General features: G+C 41.3%; 1 protein-coding gene across 1 annotated transcript in view; it reads right to left on the bottom strand.

Moving 5' to 3' along the window:
• Nucleotides 1–23,602, bottom strand: part of DNAH5 (dynein axonemal heavy chain 5) — a 181,319-nt gene that overhangs the window by 124,174 nt on the left and 33,543 nt on the right. Inside the window, exons 2-7 of the mRNA XM_067291003.1 lie at nucleotides 14,757–14,891; nucleotides 12,609–12,693; nucleotides 7,705–7,868; nucleotides 5,639–5,860; nucleotides 4,932–5,069; nucleotides 688–864 (exon numbers count right to left, since the gene is read on the bottom strand). Of these exons, the coding sequence (XP_067147104.1) occupies nucleotides 688–864; nucleotides 4,932–5,069; nucleotides 5,639–5,860; nucleotides 7,705–7,868; nucleotides 12,609–12,693; nucleotides 14,757–14,891 (921 nt within the window). The remainder of the gene's footprint in view (nucleotides 1–687; nucleotides 865–4,931; nucleotides 5,070–5,638; nucleotides 5,861–7,704; nucleotides 7,869–12,608; nucleotides 12,694–14,756; nucleotides 14,892–23,602) is intronic.

Below are 23,602 nucleotides of genomic sequence, written 5' to 3'. Positions count from 1 at the left end.
AAAGGAAGAGAATGGCTAGGAGTAAATAGCTGTCACAGCAGCCACTGAATCAATACCTAGGATAGCAGCCACAAACACAGGGATGTAACTCCTTTGCTGCAAAGGAGTTTAGATAGGTAGATTGCAATGACAGAAAAATCAAGTGGCATATTATACAATAGGAATTTTATGTTGGGCAAAAAAAAAAAAACAGTGCCTGAATGAAACCAGCATAGAAATTATCTTTACGTTTATTCACTTCTTTCTGTTTTGGATGGGCCTTTAGTTTTGTTATGTCAATGTAAGAAGTTATGGCCCTGCAAACAATTTTTTTTGACAGACACTGTATCAGAACGATGTTAAAAAATTGTTTTTCATTTTGTTGCCATTAACTGCCCAGTCCACTGATTCAATTCTCTCATTTAATAATTAACTTTTCAAAGATTTACAAGTACCTATTTCTGTTGAGTCTATGGATGAAGGACATTTTATCAGTCTTTAGACAAAAGGGATCCCAGTCATTTCCAAGAAATTAAAATACAGTTAAGCCTTACCTACTCAAGCTGAGGAATAGGGAAGGAAAGAGAAAACAGAAGTCTACAAGACTTCAATATTTTGCCCACCAGCTATGTTCTATACATTACCAAAATGAACTATGCTATACAGAACATTTCTGGTCTTTATATCAGTCATTTTTCAAAATAGGACCTTCAGTAGTTTGGATTTAGCAGCAGTGAGTACTCCAAGCACTGCCTTCACATCTCGGCCCTTCAGCTGGTCCATAAGGTAGTTGAATTTAGACAATCTTTTTTTCCAGTGATCAAGCTCTGCTCGAGGTCCAAGGTCATCAGCTTCCTTTCTCAATTGGTCATTTTCTGCAAGAACCTTTAATCATACAGTAATATTAGTGACTGATGCTAAAAATTTTTATCTGCATGGATGTCAGCCATATTAATTCCTAACTTAACTACCCCTATTAACCTCCTGTGATAAATTACCTAACTCACCCACCACTTCACATAATCAGAGTATTTAATTCTGCTTAGCTTTTTTAGATTTGAGTTAAAGAGGGAATATTTCAAGAGCACTGTTACAGACAATTAAATTTTCTGTAAATAACCTACAAAGCAGGTTTCAAAGTGTGATTTTGACAATTAAGAATAATGTTCACTGAATTATTCCATTCCTTTTGCTTTCTTTAAACCTACTACGAAACCCAGACAGTTTTCAACCTTGACTCACTCTTGGCTGAGATTAATCTTTTATAGAAGACTAATCTTCTATTAAAAAAAAAAAACAAAAAACAAAAAGCACTCATTTGTTACATGAGGTACCAGATAATTGCTTCAGTAACCATAATATAAGTATAGACAGAATGCTTTGCCTAACCAATATGGACACAGGGAACTCAGTGGATGTCAAGGTAATATGAAGGAGCATATTTACTACGACCCTTCTCTAGTGGATAATCCAACTTCCAGCAATCAACTACAATACTATATCAGAATATTCTGAAATGAAAATTGCTTTAATTTGCTTTCCACCTCTCTTTGATAAGCATAATATTCACTGAAAAATTTTACTAGCTGTAACAGCTTCTACATAATGTTCTACAACACTTCAGTCACAACAAATCAAAGAACGCATTGCAGATCAATAATAATGCTGAATGTGAAAGTTTTAGTCATGAATTTAATGAATGAATTCCAAAAAGATAAACAACTTTAAAATGAACTAGGCTTTTGCTGTTTTGAAATGCATCACACAGATGCTGAGGACTAAGTTAGATTCAGTTGCATTTCAAAATATTGAGGAGGCTTCCTTATCTCTTACATCAGCTCAGTGGGTTCAGCTTCTCTCTGTGAGCCGGGTAATGTGCATTCAAATCATCTCTGCCAACACTTTTGTGTTTCCTGTATATGCTGTTCCATTTTCACCATGGTAAATATTCTTATTACCAAACTGCAGAGGCCCCCCTCACTTTCTTTTCAGCCCAACAGCTATCCATGCATTTTATGTATGTTCAACATTCAAAAGGAAGATTGCCCAACAGCACTGAGAAAGATAACTGACTTTGGGAAAGTCCCGTCTCAGAAATCTACTGGTGGTCTTTGAAATGATCAATAAACACTGACAGGGCCTTGAGGGCACAGCTAGACCTTAATGGCTGTGACCAGACAGACGCTCCTGGGGACTCCCTCCACCCACCTCTGCCAGTGAGCCCAGGAATCACTTTCAGTCCAGCTCGGGGCCATCAGTCCCTGCCCCAGTGAAACCATAGAGGTTACCAGTCTCCAGCTCAGCCACAGCCATGCCCCTGCCTGGCCTTAGACCCTGTTGATCCAGACTCCACCCCATGGACTGATTTCCCAGCTTGACCTCAGCCCTGCTGATCCTAACCTAATCCTGTAGACTGACTTTCCAGCTTGACCTTGAACCTGCCTCATCACCATGATATTGCCTTATGATCTGGACTTTTGGTTGGGTCTGGTCACCACCTCTGGGCCTGCCCTGCTCGCTTTGATGGGGTACTGTCGGACTGGGTCCTGGTTGGCAAGGCTTCTGCCCTGACATCCATGTTATTCCCCTCAGCTCCTGGCTCACCTTCCCTTAGGGAGCAGCTGGCCCTTGCTGCTCCTTGACAAACTCATGGAAAAGGGAGATCCAGTGAACATAATCTACTGGGATTTCCAAAAGCTTCCATCAAGGATCCTCACTACAGGCTGTCCAGGAAACTTAGCAGCTGTGGTGTATATGGAAAAGTCTATCCACAGATATATAATCAGTTAAAAGACAGGACGAGCATAACAGTAAATGGTTGGTTTTCACTATGGAAGAAGGTCGTCAGCAGAGTTCCACACCAACATGTGCTGGGACACACACTTACACCTGTGCTTTTCAAAATAACCATAAATGATCCAGAAAAAGAAGTAAGCAGCAAAGTTTGCTGACAGTATTAAGGAAGCGGATGAAGGCTGACTGAAGAACTGTAGAAAGATTTTGATATTCAGTGACTAGGCATTGAGGTGGCAGATGAAATTCAACACAGATAGACTGAAAGTGATACACAAGGCTAAAAGCAATCTTCACGGATATGGTGATAAACTTTGAGCCGATTCATGTAGGAGCAAGATCTCAGTGTTATGATAGATACTGCTGTGAAAACATCAGCTTTATGCTCAATAAAAATATACTGAATCTTCAAAGTTGTTATGACAAGCATGTTCTCTACTTCTGTTCTGTAGGCTGAAGGGGACACTGGACATGTTTATGTTGAAAAGAAAACCACAGAGGGTTATTCAATTAAAAAAAAAAAAAATCTCTCACGAAATCCCTGAACTACAAATTGTTGGAGACTGGAAGAATATTGAAGCACTCCTATCTGTTTACTCTGCTGTTCTACTCTTCCCCAGCATCCACTTTTGTCCATTACCAGAGAAATGATACTGGGTTAAAAGGACCTTTAATCTGACCCAAAAATGGTGGCTCCTATGATAATCTTCTGCCAGAGGATGGAGAATACCATGTTTATAAACAGTGAAGCCATGCTTATAAGAGGCAAGACAAATTCAAGTCCCTTAGAGAACAAGATGTGAACACAGAATTATTATGTGACAATAAAGAATTCTAAGCTTAACTATAGACATGACTCCCCTTGTTCCAACCCCTCATTGTAGTAAGGGGTAATAAATTTCCCTCAAGTCAACCTTGCCATTTGTTAAGGCTTTCCTTTACTAAAAAGCACAAAAATAGCTATGAACACTTCAGTCAAAAATTGTTTCTAATTTCCCATATAGTAAAGAAAAAACTATTTAATGTCAACTCAGAAAACTACTCCCTTCTTCCTCCAGTTCACATGAGCAAGTCTAAAAGTCTTGAGCTGGTATTAAAATCTCTAAGCCTGTAATGCAATCCCAAGAATGAAGATAAATTAAAATATCCATCTTTGGCCAAAAAATAACACACAACAAAAATCCTTCAGTGGTATTTGGGTGCATTAGACTAAATATCTTTCTTGTTTTACAAAGGCTTTAATGACTATTTTTTCTATTTGGCAGTAGGTAAGCAGTGCTAGAAAGTATAGTAAATCTTTTGGTAGAAAGACAGTTCATTGTGATGGATTCTCCCCACCAGCTTCAGCTCATATGTCTATAAATAAAATGGGGTTAGGTTTTTTAACTTTGTTTCTTCCTTCTAAGAGGTATAGCCCTTAATAAATAAAATTCTTTCATGCAGTCAATTTCTTAATTGGAAAACAAGAATGTTACTCTGATAAAATCTTGGCAATAATTTTTACAAGCAAAATAAAAAAAATCAGGTAGCAGCTAAGTTTCCATTTTCCAAGGTCAGAAGTTATTCATACTGCCCTGTTCTTTAATGCCTGCATAAACATTACAAAACATGTTTCTCTGAGTTTCTATGCTTTCCCTTGAATGGATTGCTTTTGAACTGATACACAAACCACAAAAACATGACATTAATTTTATGCAATAACTCGATTGTTTCACTCCATTGTAAAAAGAATTTTAAAAGCTGTTTTATAGACTACAAGACCTGCTTCTGAGACAAAAAATTACAATCACAAAATTCATCTGCATTTTTTAATTTTACCTGCACTTGAAACAAGTAAAATGACCTTACAATGCTTCAAACCACATGAAGAGGTTCAACTAGTGCAATGGGTTCTCTTTAAGATGAGACCACTAACAAAAACAGGCAACTAAGCTTCCAAATACAGGTGTACACTATATTTATTAGTGAGATGGAAGAAGTTCTCTAGAATATACTCATTTTAGAAGTAAAAGCACACAAAACCTATCAATAGTAACTTAAAATACAGTTATCTATCATATCTGTCTTTACAGACAGGTAGCTATATGCCAACTCAGCATCTGCCAAAATACATTTAATAACCTGTGGTCATATTTCAGACTTAGTCAGTATAATATTACCTGTTCAATCTGTTTGATCCATGCTTTCATGCAGATTTCTATTCTTTTAAGAGCTTCTGTGCTGTTAGCAACCATCAGATAATCTGAGGGTCCTCTTAGAGTTTTTAGATCATATGTTTCACATTTCTTTAGATTCACCTGAAAACACAAGTTTGAAAAAAAAAAAAATCACTGAAATGTTTGTGACAAAAAAATCTAGGAACTTCAAAAAGTGACTGATTTGCCCACTTGGGGTATTTTGCTTCATATTCCCATATCAATTTAATGTAAGCTCATTTGAGCCCAGAACTAGACTCCAGAATCTGAAGAATTCTCTGGCATGGGAACTTTGCTCTCATGCCCTTTCCTTCACAAAGACTGAGTAGAAATTAACAGTTTAAGCAACTGATACAGAAGAGAACTACATGTCAGTGGTATTATTCTTGGCTTACGAAAGGCTGCAGACATAAGAGTCAAGAAGCAGACAGTTCAACACAACTGGCACCAGAAGGAACAAAACCAGAAGCAGCTGCAGAACCATCAAAGCCACAAACTTTCACAGACATTAAAGCCACAGATCAAAGCATAACGAGTTACCGATGACAGCAAACAATATTTAAAAGTGTTATTTCTTCTGCAGTTTAACAAAATATTTTTATTAGTGTTCTGTAACAATAAACTCAAAAACTCCAGCGCAAAATTTCTAGTTGCCATATGTGCCATATTACCTTTTCCAAAAAACTTTGCTGAGCTCCTGATAACACACCAACAAATGCTTCAAGGGAACCGAGGAAGTCCTGCTTAACGTTGGAAGCATTTTGAGCTTTACCAAGTTCACCCCAGCCATGGTCCATAGTCCGTAAGGTGGGAATGAAGATTTCTGATATCAATTGCTCAACACTTTTTAGTAAGCCATCTCGACCTATATCCATCATATTAAAATTCACTTCCTGAAAAAGAAATGCAATATATGTTAAAATGGAAATTTAACTTTGCCATCATGTACTTATTGCAGACCTATTGCCTTGAGCACCTCAAAAATTACCAGTGTCTACGAGTTCCCTACTGCTTCAAGCAACACCACAATTCTTGCTAGCAGGGCCTGCAAAAAGTCAGTCCTCAAAAGATCAAAGCATAGAAGAATTAGGAGGCATCTCTACAGCTGTTTCAGCTTAATCAGCTACCACCGACTCTAGTATAGCAGACTTGCACAGGGTGACAGTTTGTGATCCAAAACTGAGGAATTAAAGTTCTGAAAACACTTCCAAAATATAATTGGAGCATAAGAGACCACTGTTTGTAAAACTCAGTTTATACGGATGAGTAAAAGGATTCCATCCTGCTACTTCTAAAGCAATCAGAAAATTTTTTTTGAACAATAAATTTATGTTTAGACTATCCAGACATAGATCAGTGCAATCAAAAGCCTTAGATACCAACAGAATTATGAACTACAGTTAAATCTGACTTCCATTTTCCCAAAACTTTTGGTCCAGGATGAATATCTCCCTCCAACTGGAGAGAGAACAACTCACAAAATATTTGCTTTTAGCCATTCTGAAAAAGACTCTGAAGATTTCTAAGTAAAACTATATCAATCTCCCAGCCATTTTTACTTCATTAGAAGGTATCGCAATAATTTTTTTCAGCAACATAATTTAACACTAAACAACTTGTATTTAAATATCATGCATTATATGTGTCTTCAGTAACTGAGGAATTTATAATAATTCAATGTTCAAATAAAAAGTCTGCAGTAACAGGTATTGTGAAATGCTCAGGTGTTAACTATTATACAGTATCCTGACTCAGTATTCATTTTTATTTTTCAACTTGTCTTTCCTAATTTTAAGGTATTATTTACCATCAGCAAGTCAGCAAAGGATATAACATTACTTCTGAAGAACTTTGCTGTACACATCTTTCAGCTCTGATCACCAGCTTGTAAGCATTACTAAAAAGTTATTACCTTAATAATATGGTGAAGGCATTAATAATCTTCATGAGGTAAATAGCATATAACTAAAGAGCTAAGCCAGATCTTTCAAAACTATGATCAAAAAATAAAAAATAAAAAAATTAAGCATAAAACTTCAAATGATGTAGAAATCAAATAGAAATCACACAAAAATCTGGTCACGATAGCCAGCTCATCCAGCCTTTGTTGTTCTAACTATTTCCTACCTGGGCAAAACACACTTCTTAAAGATTTTTCTGAAAGAGATGGAGGAAGTTAAAACTTTTTTTCCACAACACTGAATTCTCTCATCACTCTGATTAGTTTTCCTACTTAATATAGGATCGTCTACATTTTATTCTATGCTTGCAGCTACTGGACTTACAGTGCACTTGATCCAGCTCTGTTCACATCAGATTGTCACAGATTTAAGGAGTCTTTAATCAGTAAAAACTTTTATATAATTTATACCTATGGTCACAAAAATAAAACCATTTTTGTTTATTTAATGTTTTGCCAGCACTCACTAAAGTTTAACAATTCAGTACTTGGGTGTTGACTAATTACTGTTTGTCAGCTTGGATTGCCACAGGTTTTCTTCCTTAGTATCATTTCTTGATAGCAACAATTTATACTTCTAGTTGCTGGCACTGAACAAGTGTCAGTTTTTCCATTGCCCTCTTTTTTCCTCCTATATTTTATTTAACCAGACTGTGTCCTTTTGCTCATTCTGTCATGGCAAAGAGTGTCAAAGTACTTGCTGATAGCAAATACCCCAAGATGAAAATTAATTTTAAACAAGATCATGAATAGTGATCAGTAGTGACTGGCTCTTACCTGATAGATATTCTCACTTGTGATGGGTTTAAAGGGACTACATCTAATGAAGACGACACACATACCAGTTAAAGCAACTTCTTTTCCCTCCATCACAAATACTTTAGGTTTCTTCCTCTTTGCCAAATGAGAATTGATTCCTGTTCCTGGAAGGCTAAGATGTTCTATGGGTTAAAACAAAGCAGACATTTAAAAACCATTGATGATCTGTCTGAAGAAAACCTTTCTAGAGAAACAGTTCAGTCACCATTTGTGCAGCTGAGTTGCAGCTCCCATCAGTCCTGGAGCTGCCCCATTTGACTTCCCAAGGAAGGCACACACAAGCCATAATCAACTGCCTCTCCCTAAGAGCATGAGAACATGCAGACCTAAGTCTAACATATAGAAAAAATGATGTAAAATGCTTCTGAAAACAAGACAACACAGGTCACGGCAGATTCTCTGAGGGAGTTGCCAGGGACTTGCCTGCCCTCCCTCATTCCCCAAACACGAATACGCCGTTTGCATGATTATGCTGTTGATAACATTTGCAAAGAGTTCACCAAATAGTAGCAATGCCTTTGACTGGAGGAGAAATATTCCTCTTAGGTTGGTCTTTGGCTACGTTTGTTTTCTGTTACCGGTTTTCTTGTGTTACCTCACAGAAAAATGCATGCGCATGTGCACACACACACACACACACATGTCCTTCCTAATGGAAAGCTGTGACAATAAAAAGGTGAAAAAACAAACTGTCGGTGCCAGTATTTAAAGGACAACACATGCCCCTTCGTCCAGTTACACAACCGTCTGCCCTGGAGGTCCCTGTTTGGGATCACATGACCATTGACCCAAGAAGTCCCTTTCCCGCTCCTCTCTTCGCGTCACCTCCACCCCAACAAATCCCCTCTCTTGCCACACTTCCTGCAGAAGTCTCCTTTTTGTTTACCCCAGATATATATCGAGGGCCCTCATACATATGTATATACATGTGCATATTTTAAATATAGATATATAACCCTATATACAAATATATTTATTTATAGACATAACATTTATATACATAACCATACATGTGAGTGCACAAGTACTTAAAATGTTTTATTTTTAGATATAGATACATGAAAATATAAAAGTATATACATTAAGAGGTATTAAAAGATAGTTTAATAAGATATAATGAATTTATTAATTAAAGTTTAAATGTATACAAAAAGAAAACAAAATTCACAAGTCTGCTGACAACGTTTTAACATATCTGGGGTAAGTGCGAGCTGAATGGATGGGAGTGCATTGGAGGGGGCATGAACAAGTCTGAACATGATTGGGTCGGGAATAAGTTGGAGAGGGTGTGGGATAAGGGGCAAAGCTTGTGCGTCTACCCAAGAGACCTACTCACTCACCAGCAGGCAGCTTTGGTGGATATGCAACAGTTTTCCAAAGATGATAACCATGGGGTTAAGCACATCTTGACAGTGACAAGCATTTTATCCAAATATGCCTGAGCTGTGAGTCTAAAAGGCAACATGGGCTCTGAGATAGCTAGAGATCTTTATTTTTATTTTTATTTATTTTTTTAAATCAGGGAACACGCACCTTAGAAATTACTGACAGATAAGGGAAAAGAATTTCTAACAATCTTTAAACAATCTATTAAAGCCATATAACGCTCCCCAGTGTGCTACTAACAATGAAGTAAAAGCCTTCATGGCAGAACATTCCAAGATGTGCAGATATTTTAAAGCATGGAATATCTTTTGCTCCCTCTGTGTGTTATGGGAGTTTATAGAGAGCTATAGTCACTGCTCCCTCACAATTATCAAGAGACAGACCTGTGAACACAAACCCTTCAAACTGCAAGGGTGTGGAAAACCATGGATAGCGTTTGATTTAAAAGTAATGAAATTACAACCTCCGCTCAGACAGGGAGACCATGAAAGGGTGACTAGAATAAAAAAAAAATTTTTTTGAAAAGGTTATGAGCAGATGTTTACAGATGAAATTTTCATAGCAGCCAAAACTGTAAAAAGTGGTCAGGTACCATTATACCACTTAATAGACCACAATTAGCTATCAGAGGGATATTTTACCCCAAAGAACTTCAATATTGAACCTTTCAGCAAGGACACAGTTTACAAATTTGAAAAGGTCCCTGTTGTAAAAGGGAAAAGAAGAAAGTAACAGAGGCTGAAGTGGCATAGCTGGCCCCAGAAATTTAACAGCTGGATAGAAGCCTCCCAAATCCAAGAAGCTTAGCAGTCGGGGCTGGATTGGGGGGAAGGACAGAAGATGGTACTTCTTACAGCAAGCTGCCCAGCAATGCCTGCACCTGGGTTTTTCCATAAAAAGACGGTTCAGACTTTGCCATATAGCTGGTGATCTCTCCAGCAACTGGGAGGCGGCTCTAGCAGAAAAACAATACCCACAGGGTTAGAATAGCATTAATACAAAGTCTTTGAAATAGGGCCTAGGGTAGGACATAGCATTATACTTTGTGGTGAGTTTATTATCCAGCCATCCCCCTGTTGTTGGAATATATAAACAATGTTATTGGTACCTTTCAGCAGTAGCTTCAGCAGTAGGCCTGGTCTACAATCCTGTGACTAGTAAAACAAAGCTTAAAATGGTTGAAAACCCTTACACTTTTTGTACACCTAAGAAGCTAGTGCATGTCTGGGAAGCTTCACCAGGGATGGCTGCTAAGAAATTTCCCTTTACAGCTGACATCACTGGGGGGCTTAACTCTCTTTACCTCTACAGGAATCTTGCAGAGCATCAGCTTGTCAAACACTTTTTGGTCCCTTTATCGTGCTGCATTCCAGGTCAAAATAATAACAGTGAGACTTTGAATGTGAAATACAATCAGAGTATTACATGCCAGTGAACTGACAGCACAATGACATATTAAGCACTGAAATAAAGATTGTCCAGAACAAGCACATCTCATTTCATCATGGGAAGGTGATTGTGAAGCTGCATCTGCATTCCCAGAAGGCTCTGTTATTTTAAGGAAATACATCAACAAGGTAGTAGTGAAGATTGACAGCGACTCACCCATGTACTTCAATAATTATGGAGGTCAGGTTAGCAACAGTCACCCCAGTTTTCAGGGCCTTCCCATGATATGTGGAGCTGGACTAGGTGGCATATTCTGCAGCTTCTTTAGAATAGCCATATCACTTTTGAAAAGGGGTTAGAAATTGTTCAGCTGCACAGTAAAAGCACCCTCAAAACATGGCAAAAAATCCCAGTCACTTCTGGACACGCTGGAAACACTGGCAAAGGGGGATGGTTCAAGGCTCATCTATATTCAAAGAAAGAGCTTTAAAAGAAAAACAGACATGTCATATCCCAGAAGGGAAAGATTGCCTCAATCCTTTAAAAGAAAAAGGACAGTTGCCTTTTCCAGATGACTTTTGTTCACAGCTGCTTAAAAAATGTACCATATCCAAGCTGGATTTGTTTGACATGTCCCCAGCACAGACCAGCATTGAGAAAAGCCTGTTCATGGCTTTTTGCACTTTTTGGCCATTGCAGAAGCAGTACCTCTTGACCTTCACATAGCCAGGAATGGGCAAGGCTACATATCTGAACCTTTTTGCTGCAATACTGTAAAAGTTGATGGGTCCAACATCAGTGCTGGAGGTGCCATGGGTTTGATGAATTCCCACCAGCATCTGTATTCAGCCAGCTGGATGTTATGCTGAAGGACTAACCTACAAAGCCAGAGCAGGAACTGTTTCCTCTACCACACATTTATTGAGTTGCTTTTCAATTACAGCCATGACAGATCGTCCTCACATTTTTCCATGGATCTGTTCCACAAAGACACAGACAAGCAGGAGGAAGTAGTCAAGGTAATCAAGGATTTAGGCTGTGATGGCAGAGAATAGCAAAACTGAACTTTTGGGACCACACCACAACAACCTATTTTTTCAAAAAGGCTTTTGTTGAGCAGTTGGAGGTGTAAAAAATAAGCTGAGGCAACAAAGACTTGTTTGAAGAGCTCACCAGCAACAAGGGGCTGCAAACTAGTTATTACCTATGTCTTGCTGTTTTTGAGGAAAGTGCGGATAGCAGCTGGAGTGCATTTGGGATGTGAAGAGGCTTGGCTCACAACATGCATATTTACACAGACATACATACATACATTTATGAAGCCCCTTCAGTTACTTCCAGGGTGGACGGCTGGGGCGCACTCTCACCAAGCAGTCCTGGAGAGTGCTGAGCTCACCCAGGGTGCGGCTATATTACAACAGCAGCAACACCTGCAATGCTGGGACGGAAGCCACGGCTAAGGGGGCCCCCGGTTGCCAGGGCCCCAGGGGCATCCAGGGTAAACGGAAAGGAGCCTTCTGCAGGAAGCATGGTAGGAAAAGGGGAGTGCCAGGGAAGGGAAGGGGATGTGAACAGAAGGGAGGGGAAGGTACCTCCAGGTAAATGGTCATGTTGCCCCAAATGGGGGGCCTCCACAGCAGTTTGTCATGTCACCCAAAGTGAGGTCATACTTGGGTGATGACAGGGCAGATGGTCATGTGACCAGAAATTGGCAGGGGGAAGGGGAGGGATTCCCAGGGTAAACTGGTGGTGTGACTCGGAGGGAGGAGGTGCAGCACTTGTAAACTTCTCATCCTGTGTGGAAGCTGTCCTTTAATTATTTAAAAGGATTTTCCAATCCCCCAGGCAAGACCTGCTAGGTTCACAAGGTAGTAGCTTGCTTTTGGAGGTTAGCAATGTGCAAAAGTGCAATAATAAATTTCACTAATTTCATCAATCCTCATTTCATAAGCAAGTGCCAGATATCCCGATATGAGCAAGCTTGACTTGCCTTAAACCCTAGTTTATAAAAACTTAATCATTTGCTTTGCCTTTGCATGCTTACACACAAAACTCTTAACACATTGCAGGAAAACCTGTTACTTTACCTGTATCAGTTGTCTCCACATCTTGATAGTAGAACATCAGATGACGCAGCCCTTCAGTTGCCAAGAATCTGTCAATGCGCTCTATCTGCTTGAGATCACGTTAAAATATTTGTGACTGGCATACCCACTACAAAAAGTTTAACTTGCTCAGATTTTTAACATCAAGTACTGACAAATGTGCATTTCATTATCATTGTTCAATACTAAAATTATACCAGGTCCAGTTACTACTACCCAAAACATTAATTTGAATCCAGAAATCTAATCTAGAGGCCATTTAAGACTGGGAAGAAAGTTAATTTGTGTGTGATGATGTGCTGCTCTGTGTTCGAGCACTGGATACTCATGTCTAATCAGTTAATTTTCTGTATCTGCGGGACATTGTTTCATTGCATATATTAAGTATATAGCAGTCTTCGGGGGGGAAAAGGCTTCTCATAGAAATTCTTCAGAAACATTTACTGGTACCATTTGTGCTTCCTGGGGTGGGGGAATAGCCCAGGGTTTCTAACAAACCACCAGCAGCAGAAAAAAAACACACTGATCCCCCTTCCATTAATAAGGGGCCTGAGTTACTCCAAGACCAAGTAAATTGCTGTTCCAGGAAATCTTGGCTGAGCCCTCCAAGAAGAGGTCAAAATAACTATTACACTTTACTCTAGCTTGTTTTCCGAGTGTAACAGCTGCCAAAATTTCTTCATCTGACAATTATTCTCAGGCAATACAATTTGCCAGGAAATCCATTTAGAGATAAAAATGCACAAAGGCTGAAACAATTTCTGCATTTTAACTTGCCTGTCAGCATTCTGCATAGCTCATTTTCCTGTAACACATGGAATCACAGAAATGTCAGAAGGGACCTCTAGGAGGTCTCTAGGCCAGCCTCCTGTTTAAAGCAGGACTATAGCCAACATTAGATCAGGTCACCTAGAGCCTTGCCTAGACTGGATCTCAAAAATCTCCAAGGATAGAAATTCTACAGCCTGCTTGAGTAACCTATTCCCATTCTGCACTACCCTCCTGGGGAGGAAAGGTCTCTTAATGTCCAATCTTCAAGTTGTGGCTGTTGCCCCTTGTTACGTCAGCTGCCACTACTTGGAAGAGTTGGGCTCTGTCATCTCTGCAACTACTCTTCAAGCAATTGCAGACTGCTATTTGATAACCCCTTAATCTCTTAGTGTCCCTCAACCTGTCCTCATCGTTCATATGCCCTATGTCCTAACCATCTCAGTAGCCCTCCACTGGATCATCTCCAGGTTCTCAACATATCAGTAGTGAAATGGAAATGTGTATATCGAAGAAAGACAATACAAGAAAAAAACTTATAACCATGATTATGTTAGTGACAGGGAGTACAATAAGATTTATCTGTGGTCTACCTAGGTTTTAAAAAATAATTATTTCTTTTCAAATCACAAAGTGCATCCTCATTGCATACAATACTTACCATAAATTACTAAGTAGTAATTCTAGTCAAAACACAGGATAAATCCCAGTATTTTTCTTTTTTTCTAAGGGCTGAGTATTAATCATTACCCTATGTTGAGCTAAATGTGGACTGCCACTGAAAAAAAAATCATGACTTTGCAATGCATCCTTTCCTCAAGATATATATTTCCAACTGCTTACCTAGTACCAACACTAACCCTCATGTAGTCAGTCAGGTCACTAGCCATTCTATTTTATCAAGTAGTTTTCCAGCTGATTTGATTCCCTAAACTAGCTCAAAACACAGAATCTCATGAATGTCGATAGCAGCCTAGAAGAAACAACAATAATTAACGTGTATCCTGGTGTGGACAGCACTCTTTTTTGATTGTGCTATGCATTCAAGGTTTGAGAGATTTCACACTGTACATGCAATATGAAATGTAATCACAGGTTTAATGCAAGATCTATAGCCATTTAAAAGCAGAAATTCTAATTAATTTCAAAATCTATATTATTACAATAGGGCCCAAAACATGGGAGGGGACTTTTGTTCAACTTAATTACAAAATGGTGGGAAATATTCTTCCATGAGAAGGAAGACTGACTAATTTCAATATGCAAAAACGTAAAGTGTGACAACTATATCACCAAGTATTTGGTGGTAATATCAGTTCTAAAGCACCCTATCAGCTTCACTTATCAAATGCATCAGATTACCTGGTTACCCTCAAGAATAGCATCTTCTACTTCTGCTCTGTCCAGATTCACACAAGAGGCAACAGTATCCAGTAGGTAATCATGCCTGCCATCCAGCTGTGCACGTTTAGCCTCTCTTTCCTCCTTGAGCTTTTGCTGTTACAAAACACAAAAAGGAGAAAATGAATAACTGACAACCTATTCTGAAGAAAAAATAAAGAAAACTTTGAAATCTATTTTTAAAACGTAAAGGACATTACATTCTTCCATATTTGTGATTTATGTTTCTAAACGCAATCAAATGAAATTTTTAAAAGCAACTCATGTTAAAATTTTACAGTTGATTTCCTGTGTTCCATTATCAGCTTTAGCACAAAATTTCCATCAATGTTTTTTTTTATATAGCAGTATTTATTTTTTGAAAGTCAATCTAGAAAAAGAGAGATATTTTATATGTAAGGCTCCTTCTTTCTGCCACAGTCATCTTCAACTCCTCAGGCCATTAGTCCTAGCTTTTCAGTCTATTCACATAAAACCATCAAATCTACGCAAGAATCTGACCCATGTTTGTTACTCATGTCAGATATTGTAAGTGTTCTCCAATAAAGACAGAGATGCTCCTGGAGGAAGCTGGGATTTCATACATTATCTCTCTAATGTAATGAGAAGTAAAGCAACAAGCCTCAAGGTACACAAGTGTTTATAAATATGCTTAACTGTAGCTATTATACTATTCTTCAAGTAGCATGGTTGCTCTTCTAATCAAATTGAATTCCCATATGTAAAACACCTCATTACAGACAAAATAGCCTTCTGGAGTAGTTACTGGTACTACTGTGCTTGCAGATTACAAAATTTAATATCATTCCATTTTCAAAGGAAATTTAGAATTACATTTCATTGGTTTAAACTCGATCTTTATTTCCCCAGTGATTATGAAAAATCTGGTAACTCTATAAAGTACACACAAGTGATTTATCCACAAGCTTCTGCAGAGCCAATAGGACTTGCATAATTTACTTTACACCCTATGTAAATATCTTTCCTACTTCCTGAAGGAATTTTCAGATATTTGATAAACTTGTAAGTAACTAACATGTTCACACATATGCTGAATGCACTGGAATTTTTTTTTCATGTTAAAGAAAAAAATACAAATCATGTGCTTTATGCAGATATGGCTGAAGAACGAAGTAGCAGATTAATTTGTACATGCATTTTATGCAATTTTAGCTCTATCAACCCCTAAAATGGCCTCCACTTTCTCAGAGGTGAAGTGTCATCACAGGATTGGCCATTCCTGCATGTTCTCAAGCCAGGGTAGAAACTTTTCCCCTAATTAGATATACAAAAGGCAACTTTTTCTGGATGGGTAGGCTTCACACCAGAGGGTAATTCCAGAATCCTAAAATCAGATGAGCTTTGTTATTTCAGTAATTTGAGCATAACCAGCAACGTATCCTTAATGTGGAAAAATATGACCACTACCGGTTAGATATTTTCTATTTAGTCTTTTGCATTTTTGCTATGTTTTCAGGGTAGAACTCCAGATATATTGCAAAACAAGGAATTCATCTTACCACAGTTATCAGCACCTAGTTTCAGATAGACATTGAAATGTTCATAGCTTCCACTTCTCCTACAACTTGCCAGTTAATACAAGCTGAAATCATAAGCACCTTCTTCTCAAACTAGGTGATCATATCCTGATGTTTGTTTCAGTTATTTTAATGGTTCCCAATTCTTTAAATTTCAGTCTCTTGAATCCTATAGCATATCTATTAGCAATTGTGTATGGCTGTTCACATAGAACAAGGCAGTATTTGATGTCTAAGTCCAATAATAAGAGCATTCATTGATATATCACAAAGTTTTAAAAGTCTAATTAACTTAAATTCTTTTATTGAGTTGTTTCTATAAACAGAAAACAGGGAATTATTAACTAGATAGTAAAGCTATAGTTGCATGCAGACTATGGCATTTGCTCGCATTGATCATGTATCACCCTGGGAAGGCATTTGCATTGTTCTGGTGGATTTCTCTCAAATTAATATGAGCTGCATGTGTTTTTTTCCTGATCGTCTCTACAGTGCAATTCAAGAACAGGCCCTTTCTGTCATGCTTCTATATCTTGATAATCTTCCATTTCTCAGAACTTCTTATCCTCTCCAAATGAAGTGTTTCCCCATCACAAACTCTTACTTCTCCATTGCTACGATCATCAGAAGACACTTCTACAACCCTAGCCCTTGCCTCTACAAAAGAATCCCATTTTTGTCACCACTGCATAAGAAGGTGAGCTCAGGAACCACAATAATATCCTTGCTACAGTATCCAGTGACTCTAGATTTGCCTTGCCCTTGAATAAGCAGTGCCTTAACTCTCACCTTAAAAGAGATAAGTCTTCCTTCACTTCCTTTAAGGTGAAAATGCCTTGCAAGACCCAAGCACACCATTTATTTTTGACAGGCTATTTAACTCCTTGACTCAACCCTCTTCCTCCACCTTTGCTGACTTGACACCTCGTGCCAGAATATATACACCAGCTCTGCTGGACCTTGATTTATATCAATGCCTACACTAAAAAACACCCCATACACCAAGCAAACATTCAGTGGGAATTAAATCTCCATTGCGCATTACTGATTTATGATTAAGACCTGCTGATTATTAACTGCTTGCGGGCATCTTTGCTGTAGATTCTAAAACAAAGGTTCTGCAGGGTAAACGCTTACATTTTTATTTAGCTGCTTGTTTTCAGATTATTACACATCCAAAAGACAATAGCAAAGTCACCAGAGGTTGCCATCCAGAGCCTCAACAAGAGACATCTTACCATGCAAGGTGACAACTGTCCACACATAAGAGGAAATAAACGTTAACTTGGAAGCCAAAACTACACAAAGACAAAGGAGCAGTTCTGCCAACAGCAAAAAACACTCAGCCTAAGAAGGGCTCTCTCAGTCCTCACTGTTACTCACAGCTAGATGACAAGAGTCTAGAAAATTCAGCGTTATACACAGCCTACTGCCCAACAACTTCATTAGTTGGCGCCTATTCCTAATGTGCTCTGCTAATTCCAAGTTATCAAGAGTTTTCAAGGCTAGCAAACTGTTCATTAAGCACGATATTTCTGACAGTATTTACATGCAGATGTTTTGACGGGATCAGTAATGCTATTCCCAAAGCAGAAGCACTTTCGGCACACTAAGGCCTTAAGCTCCATCTTCACAAAAAATCGGTTTCACTTTGAAGAGCTCAGTGTATGTTTCCAGAAACTACAGCCAAGACCCATTTTTCAAAATATCACCTGTTTCATACTCAGAACTCGGGAACACTGAAGAATCAGGACAACATTCCTCACAGAAATTGTGGGCACTACCTCTCATTTACCCCTCCTGAGAGAAGCTCAAACCAAGCTGGTGTCTGCACGCTTACAAGCAAATCTGAATACTAGACAAACATGACAAGCGGCCTTCTTTTCTCAACAACAGCCCACAGGTTTTTGATCCAGCATCAGCGTGCCACACCAATCATCTTCATTTCTTCAGCAGAGGGTCAGGAAGTGGCAACTTTCTCAAGATATTGTCGCGGTCCGCGGGAGTGACGGGAATGAATCATACGCATTCACAGAATGCAGGTTCAATTCCATCTTTATTCAGCAATTTGCCTATTTTATAAGTACAAGTATTCGGCGCTCTGGCCCTTGATTTGTGGTTCATACAGATTATGTCACAGGTAGCCAATCATTGCACCGATCACGCACACAGCGGTCATGCCTTGTACCTTGCTGCTTGTTTAGCAAAGCTGTCTAGCCCTTAACCTTGGTTCCCACTGGCTTCTGCTAGTTTATCTGTACTTTCTCAGGATGTATCATTCCCAGCTGCACCAGTGTCCTTGGTAAACTACTTCAAAGCACATAGCAGCAGCTACAGTCTGAGGCCTAAGGCTTCAGCAAATTTAGCTACTTATGCTAAGCAAGTTGTGCTAAGCAACTAATCCTAAACAGTGTAGTTCCATACTCTATATTTCATATAGATTATTGTTCTGAAGTACCGCAAGGGCCCCAACACTTCCCCCTCTTCTTTCAAATAATAGATCAACCATTTTCTGTACCCGAGCTAGGATACATTGTAGTATACAAGGCCCACAAATCAATAGGAACATACCCACGATACCTATGGTAATCAGTTGTTTTAATCCTGCTGCCAACCAGGGCCCGATCCCCAGCCCCCGAAGCCACCCGTCAATCCCAAGGCCATTCTCCTGCTTCAGCTTATATAGCCCATTCTGAATGTTTCGTATACGCGCGTGGATTGATTGTGAATGGTCGGTAAGATTGAGACAACACATCCCCTCAAACTCGTCACACCCATGTCCATGAGCTAAGAGCAAGAAATCTATAGCGGCCCTATTTTGTAACACAGCGTGGTTTATGCTCAGTGCATCCTGAGACATCTCATCTAGTACTCGTGATGTAATAGTTAACTCATTTTTGGTCCAACAAGCCAATTGCTCTGCCAATTTCATCACCTTAAGCCCAGCGGCTCCCGGCAGTAGCGTAGCAGTCGCCAGCTGCCGGAAGCCTGACCAAAATACGGGATCGCCAATGTCCTTGCACTCTAGCTCATGCACACTCCTTCTGCCCCGCCCGCGCTTCATCAAGACCAAGTTCTGCAGTTGGGTGAGATTGGGGTGGAACAGACTCAATCTCCCCAGGTAGCACAGGCCTCCACGCAGGATGCGTGGCACACCGTTCCAGGCCCTATCCCCGCATATCAGAAATATACCAGGCGGCAGTGCTTTCGCTGTTATGTGGCTTGTTGCGTTGCAGTTCGTATACACCTGGCCATGCACGTCACCGCTGCTTAAGGCGGAATTCAAGGTTACCCATTTTGATGACCGCTCTTCCACCAACCCCCCCAACACTCTTTTGTTCGTGCCCAGTCATTGCAGCACGCTCACAATCACAATCCCGTTCGTTCCGGGTGAGGCTGGTGCTTTGTTTTCGTCCTCTGTCAAGAGCTTCCAGTTCCTGCCGCTGGTCTTCAAGCGCAGGTAGTAGCTGACTCACGGGCTGTTTCCAGTGGGCAGTCGTCCGCAGGTCCAACGTTACTCTTCTTCAACCACGGTCGAACCCACTTCGCGGGTATCCACTCCGTACCAGTACCTGCAATGACACAAGCATACCCTCGGCCCCAAGTGAGTAATTCCACAGGCCCCTGCCATGAATGTGTTTGTGGTACCCATCGGGACACGAGCGTCTTAATAGGTCTCGTAGTCTGTGCATGGTGTGCCCCTGGGCTGATCAACTCCCCTTGGTCTATTTCAATGAGGTTGCGCCAATTTAACACATAACAGCTTTTTGCTACGATGTCATGGACGGGGAGAGATACCTCCCCCTCCTTTTTCAAAATAGCAAAAAGGCGTTTTAAATCCTGATGACGGCGCTCCACTATGGCCTGGCCAGTGGAATTATAGGGGACCCCCGTGGAATGTGTAATGTCCCAAGCTCTCATAAACTCAGCGCACGCGGCGCTCGTATAGGCAGGTCCATTGTCGGTTTTTATCTGAGCCGGCTTCCCCAGCGCGGCAAAGGCTTGCAGCCAATGCAGGCGGCAGGCAGTAAAGCGTGTGGAGGTTGCGGCAGTGGCCCAGGTCATTTTACTGAATGTATCGACTGATACATGGACAAAGCGCAGTCGCCCAAAGGCAGGGACTTCTGTGACATCGGTCTGCCATAACTGGCGAGGTTCTAACCCGCGTGGGTTTGTCCCTTTATCCTGCAGCGGGGGAATGTGTGCACAATCAGGGCACGCGGCCACTATGGCCCTGCTTTCTGCCCGGGATAAGTTGAACTCCTTTTGCAAAGATCTAGCTGACTGGTGAAAAAACGCATGAGATCGTTGTGCCAGCTGTAACCTAGTTTTTTCTTCACCGGCGGCTGAGACTTGGGCATCTATGCGCTGGTTGCCCTCCGCCAATATTCCCGGCAGCCCCGAATGACTACGGACGTGTGTGCACCAGAATGGCTGAACGCGAGAATTTAAATGGCCGCTTGCTTGTATCAACAACGCCTGAATCTTGGGGTTAGCGGTCTGCCCAATAAGAGCAGAGTGTAGTCGTTGTAACACACCCGCCACATATAGTGAATCAACTATAAGATCAAGAGGTTCTTCTGCAAAGTCCTTCAACGCGAGTACAGCTGCCATGAGTTCTAAAATTTGCACGGAGTGCTCGGGGGCACCTTGCATGATCTTTCGAGCCCATTCTCCTCGTACATTCACGTATTCGTATCCGTACTTCTTTGTTTTGCCACTAGCGTCCGTAAAGACGGACTTCGCGTTGTGGATGGGGCCATCTGCCATTACCTTCCTTTCTTCAAGCATCAATTGCGTGTGCAGTAGTGGGTGCTTTGGATAATGATTGTCGAGGGGAACCCCACACGTCGCCAGGGCGAATGAAATGCTCTGTTGGGTCCATTCGGATACGAGATCCAAAGAAACCAGGGGCAGAATGATGCGTGAGGGCTCCTTTCCTGATATGATGCGGACGCGCTGTCTTGTTTTTAGTAACAGTTCTCCCACAGCATCTTTCCTGGGCATAATCACTGTACGTGGCCGGACTGGCGAAAACACCCACTCCAGGATCGTGAGCTGATTTGTCTCGTTTGTTTGACCAATTATGCCAACCACCTCCTGTTGTTTATTGTAGCACACTATGTCAATGGGTTTCATGGGGTCATAGCGATAGGCTTGTACATTTCCAAGCTTCCTCTCTATGTTAGCCATGACTTCCTGCACTGGAGGAGACAACGTTCTTGCTTCTCTGGGGTTCTTGCTATTCTTAAGTAAATTCACCAGCGGTTGAATTTCCTCATTGGTAATGCCGCAGTAAGTACGGATCCATTGAATGTCCCCAAGAAGTTTCTGTACATCGTTCACTGTTGCGATCTTCCGCGTGATCGAGGTTTTCATTGGGTAGACTCGGGTCTCGGTTATGACCATACCAAGATAGTTCCACGGTGCGTGTTGCTGGATCTTCTCAGGGGCGATGGTAAGACCCCAGGCCTGGAGTTGTTGACTCAATTCCCGTTGACTCTCTTCTAGCAGCGGGGTTTCTGTTGCGACTAATATGTCGTCCATGTAGTGGTATACTATAGCCTCGGGATGTCTCTGCCTCCAGGGTTCTAAGGCTCGGTCTACATACCATTGACATATCGTGGGGGAGTTTTTCATACCTTGGGGTAGAACGACCCACTGATAGCGTCTCGAAAGACCAGATCGATTTATCGTTGGCACTGAGAATGCAAAGCGTTTGGAGTCCTCCAGATGTAAGGGGATACTAAAGAAACAGTCTTTCAGATCAATTACTAGCAGACTCCATTCCCGCGGGAGCATGGTAGGTGATGGCAGTCCTGGTTGTAACGCTCCCATATCTTCCATTGTTGCGTTCACAGCTCGCAGATCGTGTAGCAGTCTCCATTTTCCTGACCTTTTCTGTATGGTAAAGATAGGTGTGTTCCATGGGCTGGTTGAAGGTTGAATATGTCCCAATTGTAGCTGTTCTTCTACCAATTTGTTAAGTTCCCTTAGCTTCTCCTTTTGCAGCGGCCACTGCTCGACCCACACTGGTTCGTCAGTCTTCCATGTAATTTTCAGCGTGGGCGGAGAAGTGTCAGCAGCGGCCATTACTAAAAAGGGCACGAGAGAACTAGGCCCCACTGAGACAGAAGGTCCCGGCCTAAGATCCAGAGAGGGGTATTCATTACGTATGGTGTTACCACGCCCAAATGACCTTCTTCGTCGCAGATCTTCACGGGTCTCGCACTTCTCCAGGTGGGGGCTGAACCACCAATCCCCTGTACTGCAGTGGTGCTATCCACTAGCGCCCAAGCGGCAGGCCAGGAGTCGCGAGGTACTATGGTGACGTCGGAACCGGTATCCATCATCATCTCGGCTTTTAGGTGATTCATTCCGTCTGGAGAGGTAATGATGACCTTTCGAATGGGTCTAGTCGAGGACACAGCAGTCGAGAACAAGGCCAGGGGCGTCCCCGTAGAGCCGAAACCTCCTCTTCTATCATCTCCGCTGGCCAGGGGGACCGCAGACTTGAAAGGGATCAATTGGGCAATTTTGCTTTTTGCTGGTATTGTAACTGGGGGACAGAAGACCTTCAGCATGATTTTTATAGGTCCACGGTAGTCGGCGTCGATGCATCCAGGGAGAACAAAAATTCCCTGTCTAAAGGCAGATGATCGTCCTATCAGTAAGGCTGACAGCCCCCCCCCCCAAGGGGCCACAAACGTCTGAATTTACCAAGTGGACCTGCTCAGTGGCAATGCTTACTGATTCTGCCAGGGCCAGATCGATTCCGGCGCTCCCTCTTGTGGCTGCATGGTGTTCGAAGAGGCAACCATGGGATATTTCTTCGCCGCGTCCCAGGCGCGGCTGTTCCAGTTTCCCGACAACGGGGTGCCGCTTTTCTTGCATTTTGAACGGCACTCACTTGTCCGATGCCCAAACTTGTCACAACGCTGGCAGATACGGTTGTCTTTAGCCAGTCGTCTGAGGGGGCAATGTTTCTTCCAGTGCCCAGGTTGTCCGCAGATGTAGCAGTTCTCTGTTTTGCGGCCGCCCCCTCCTTGTGTAGGGCCCTGTTTCATAGCTACAGCTAATGCAGTAGCATGGATCTTCGCTTTTTGTTTTTCTAGCTCCATGGGTGCTCGGGAGCAAATTTCCACCATTTGGAGCAAAGTCGCTCCTGGAGGCAAGGTGGCGAGCAGTTTTGTGCAGGTTGGATTGGCGTTCTGCGTAGCGATCTCCTTAACCATGATTGTTTTCATATCCTGTGGCACGTTCGGGGCC

Source organism: Apteryx mantelli, chromosome 2 (assembly GCF_036417845.1).
Source record: "Apteryx mantelli isolate bAptMan1 chromosome 2, bAptMan1.hap1, whole genome shotgun sequence".
Taxonomy (NCBI): Eukaryota; Metazoa; Chordata; class Aves; order Apterygiformes; family Apterygidae; genus Apteryx; species Apteryx mantelli.
Note: the sequence above shows the minus strand (reverse complement) of the source record. Positions and strands in the feature narration are given on the sequence as shown.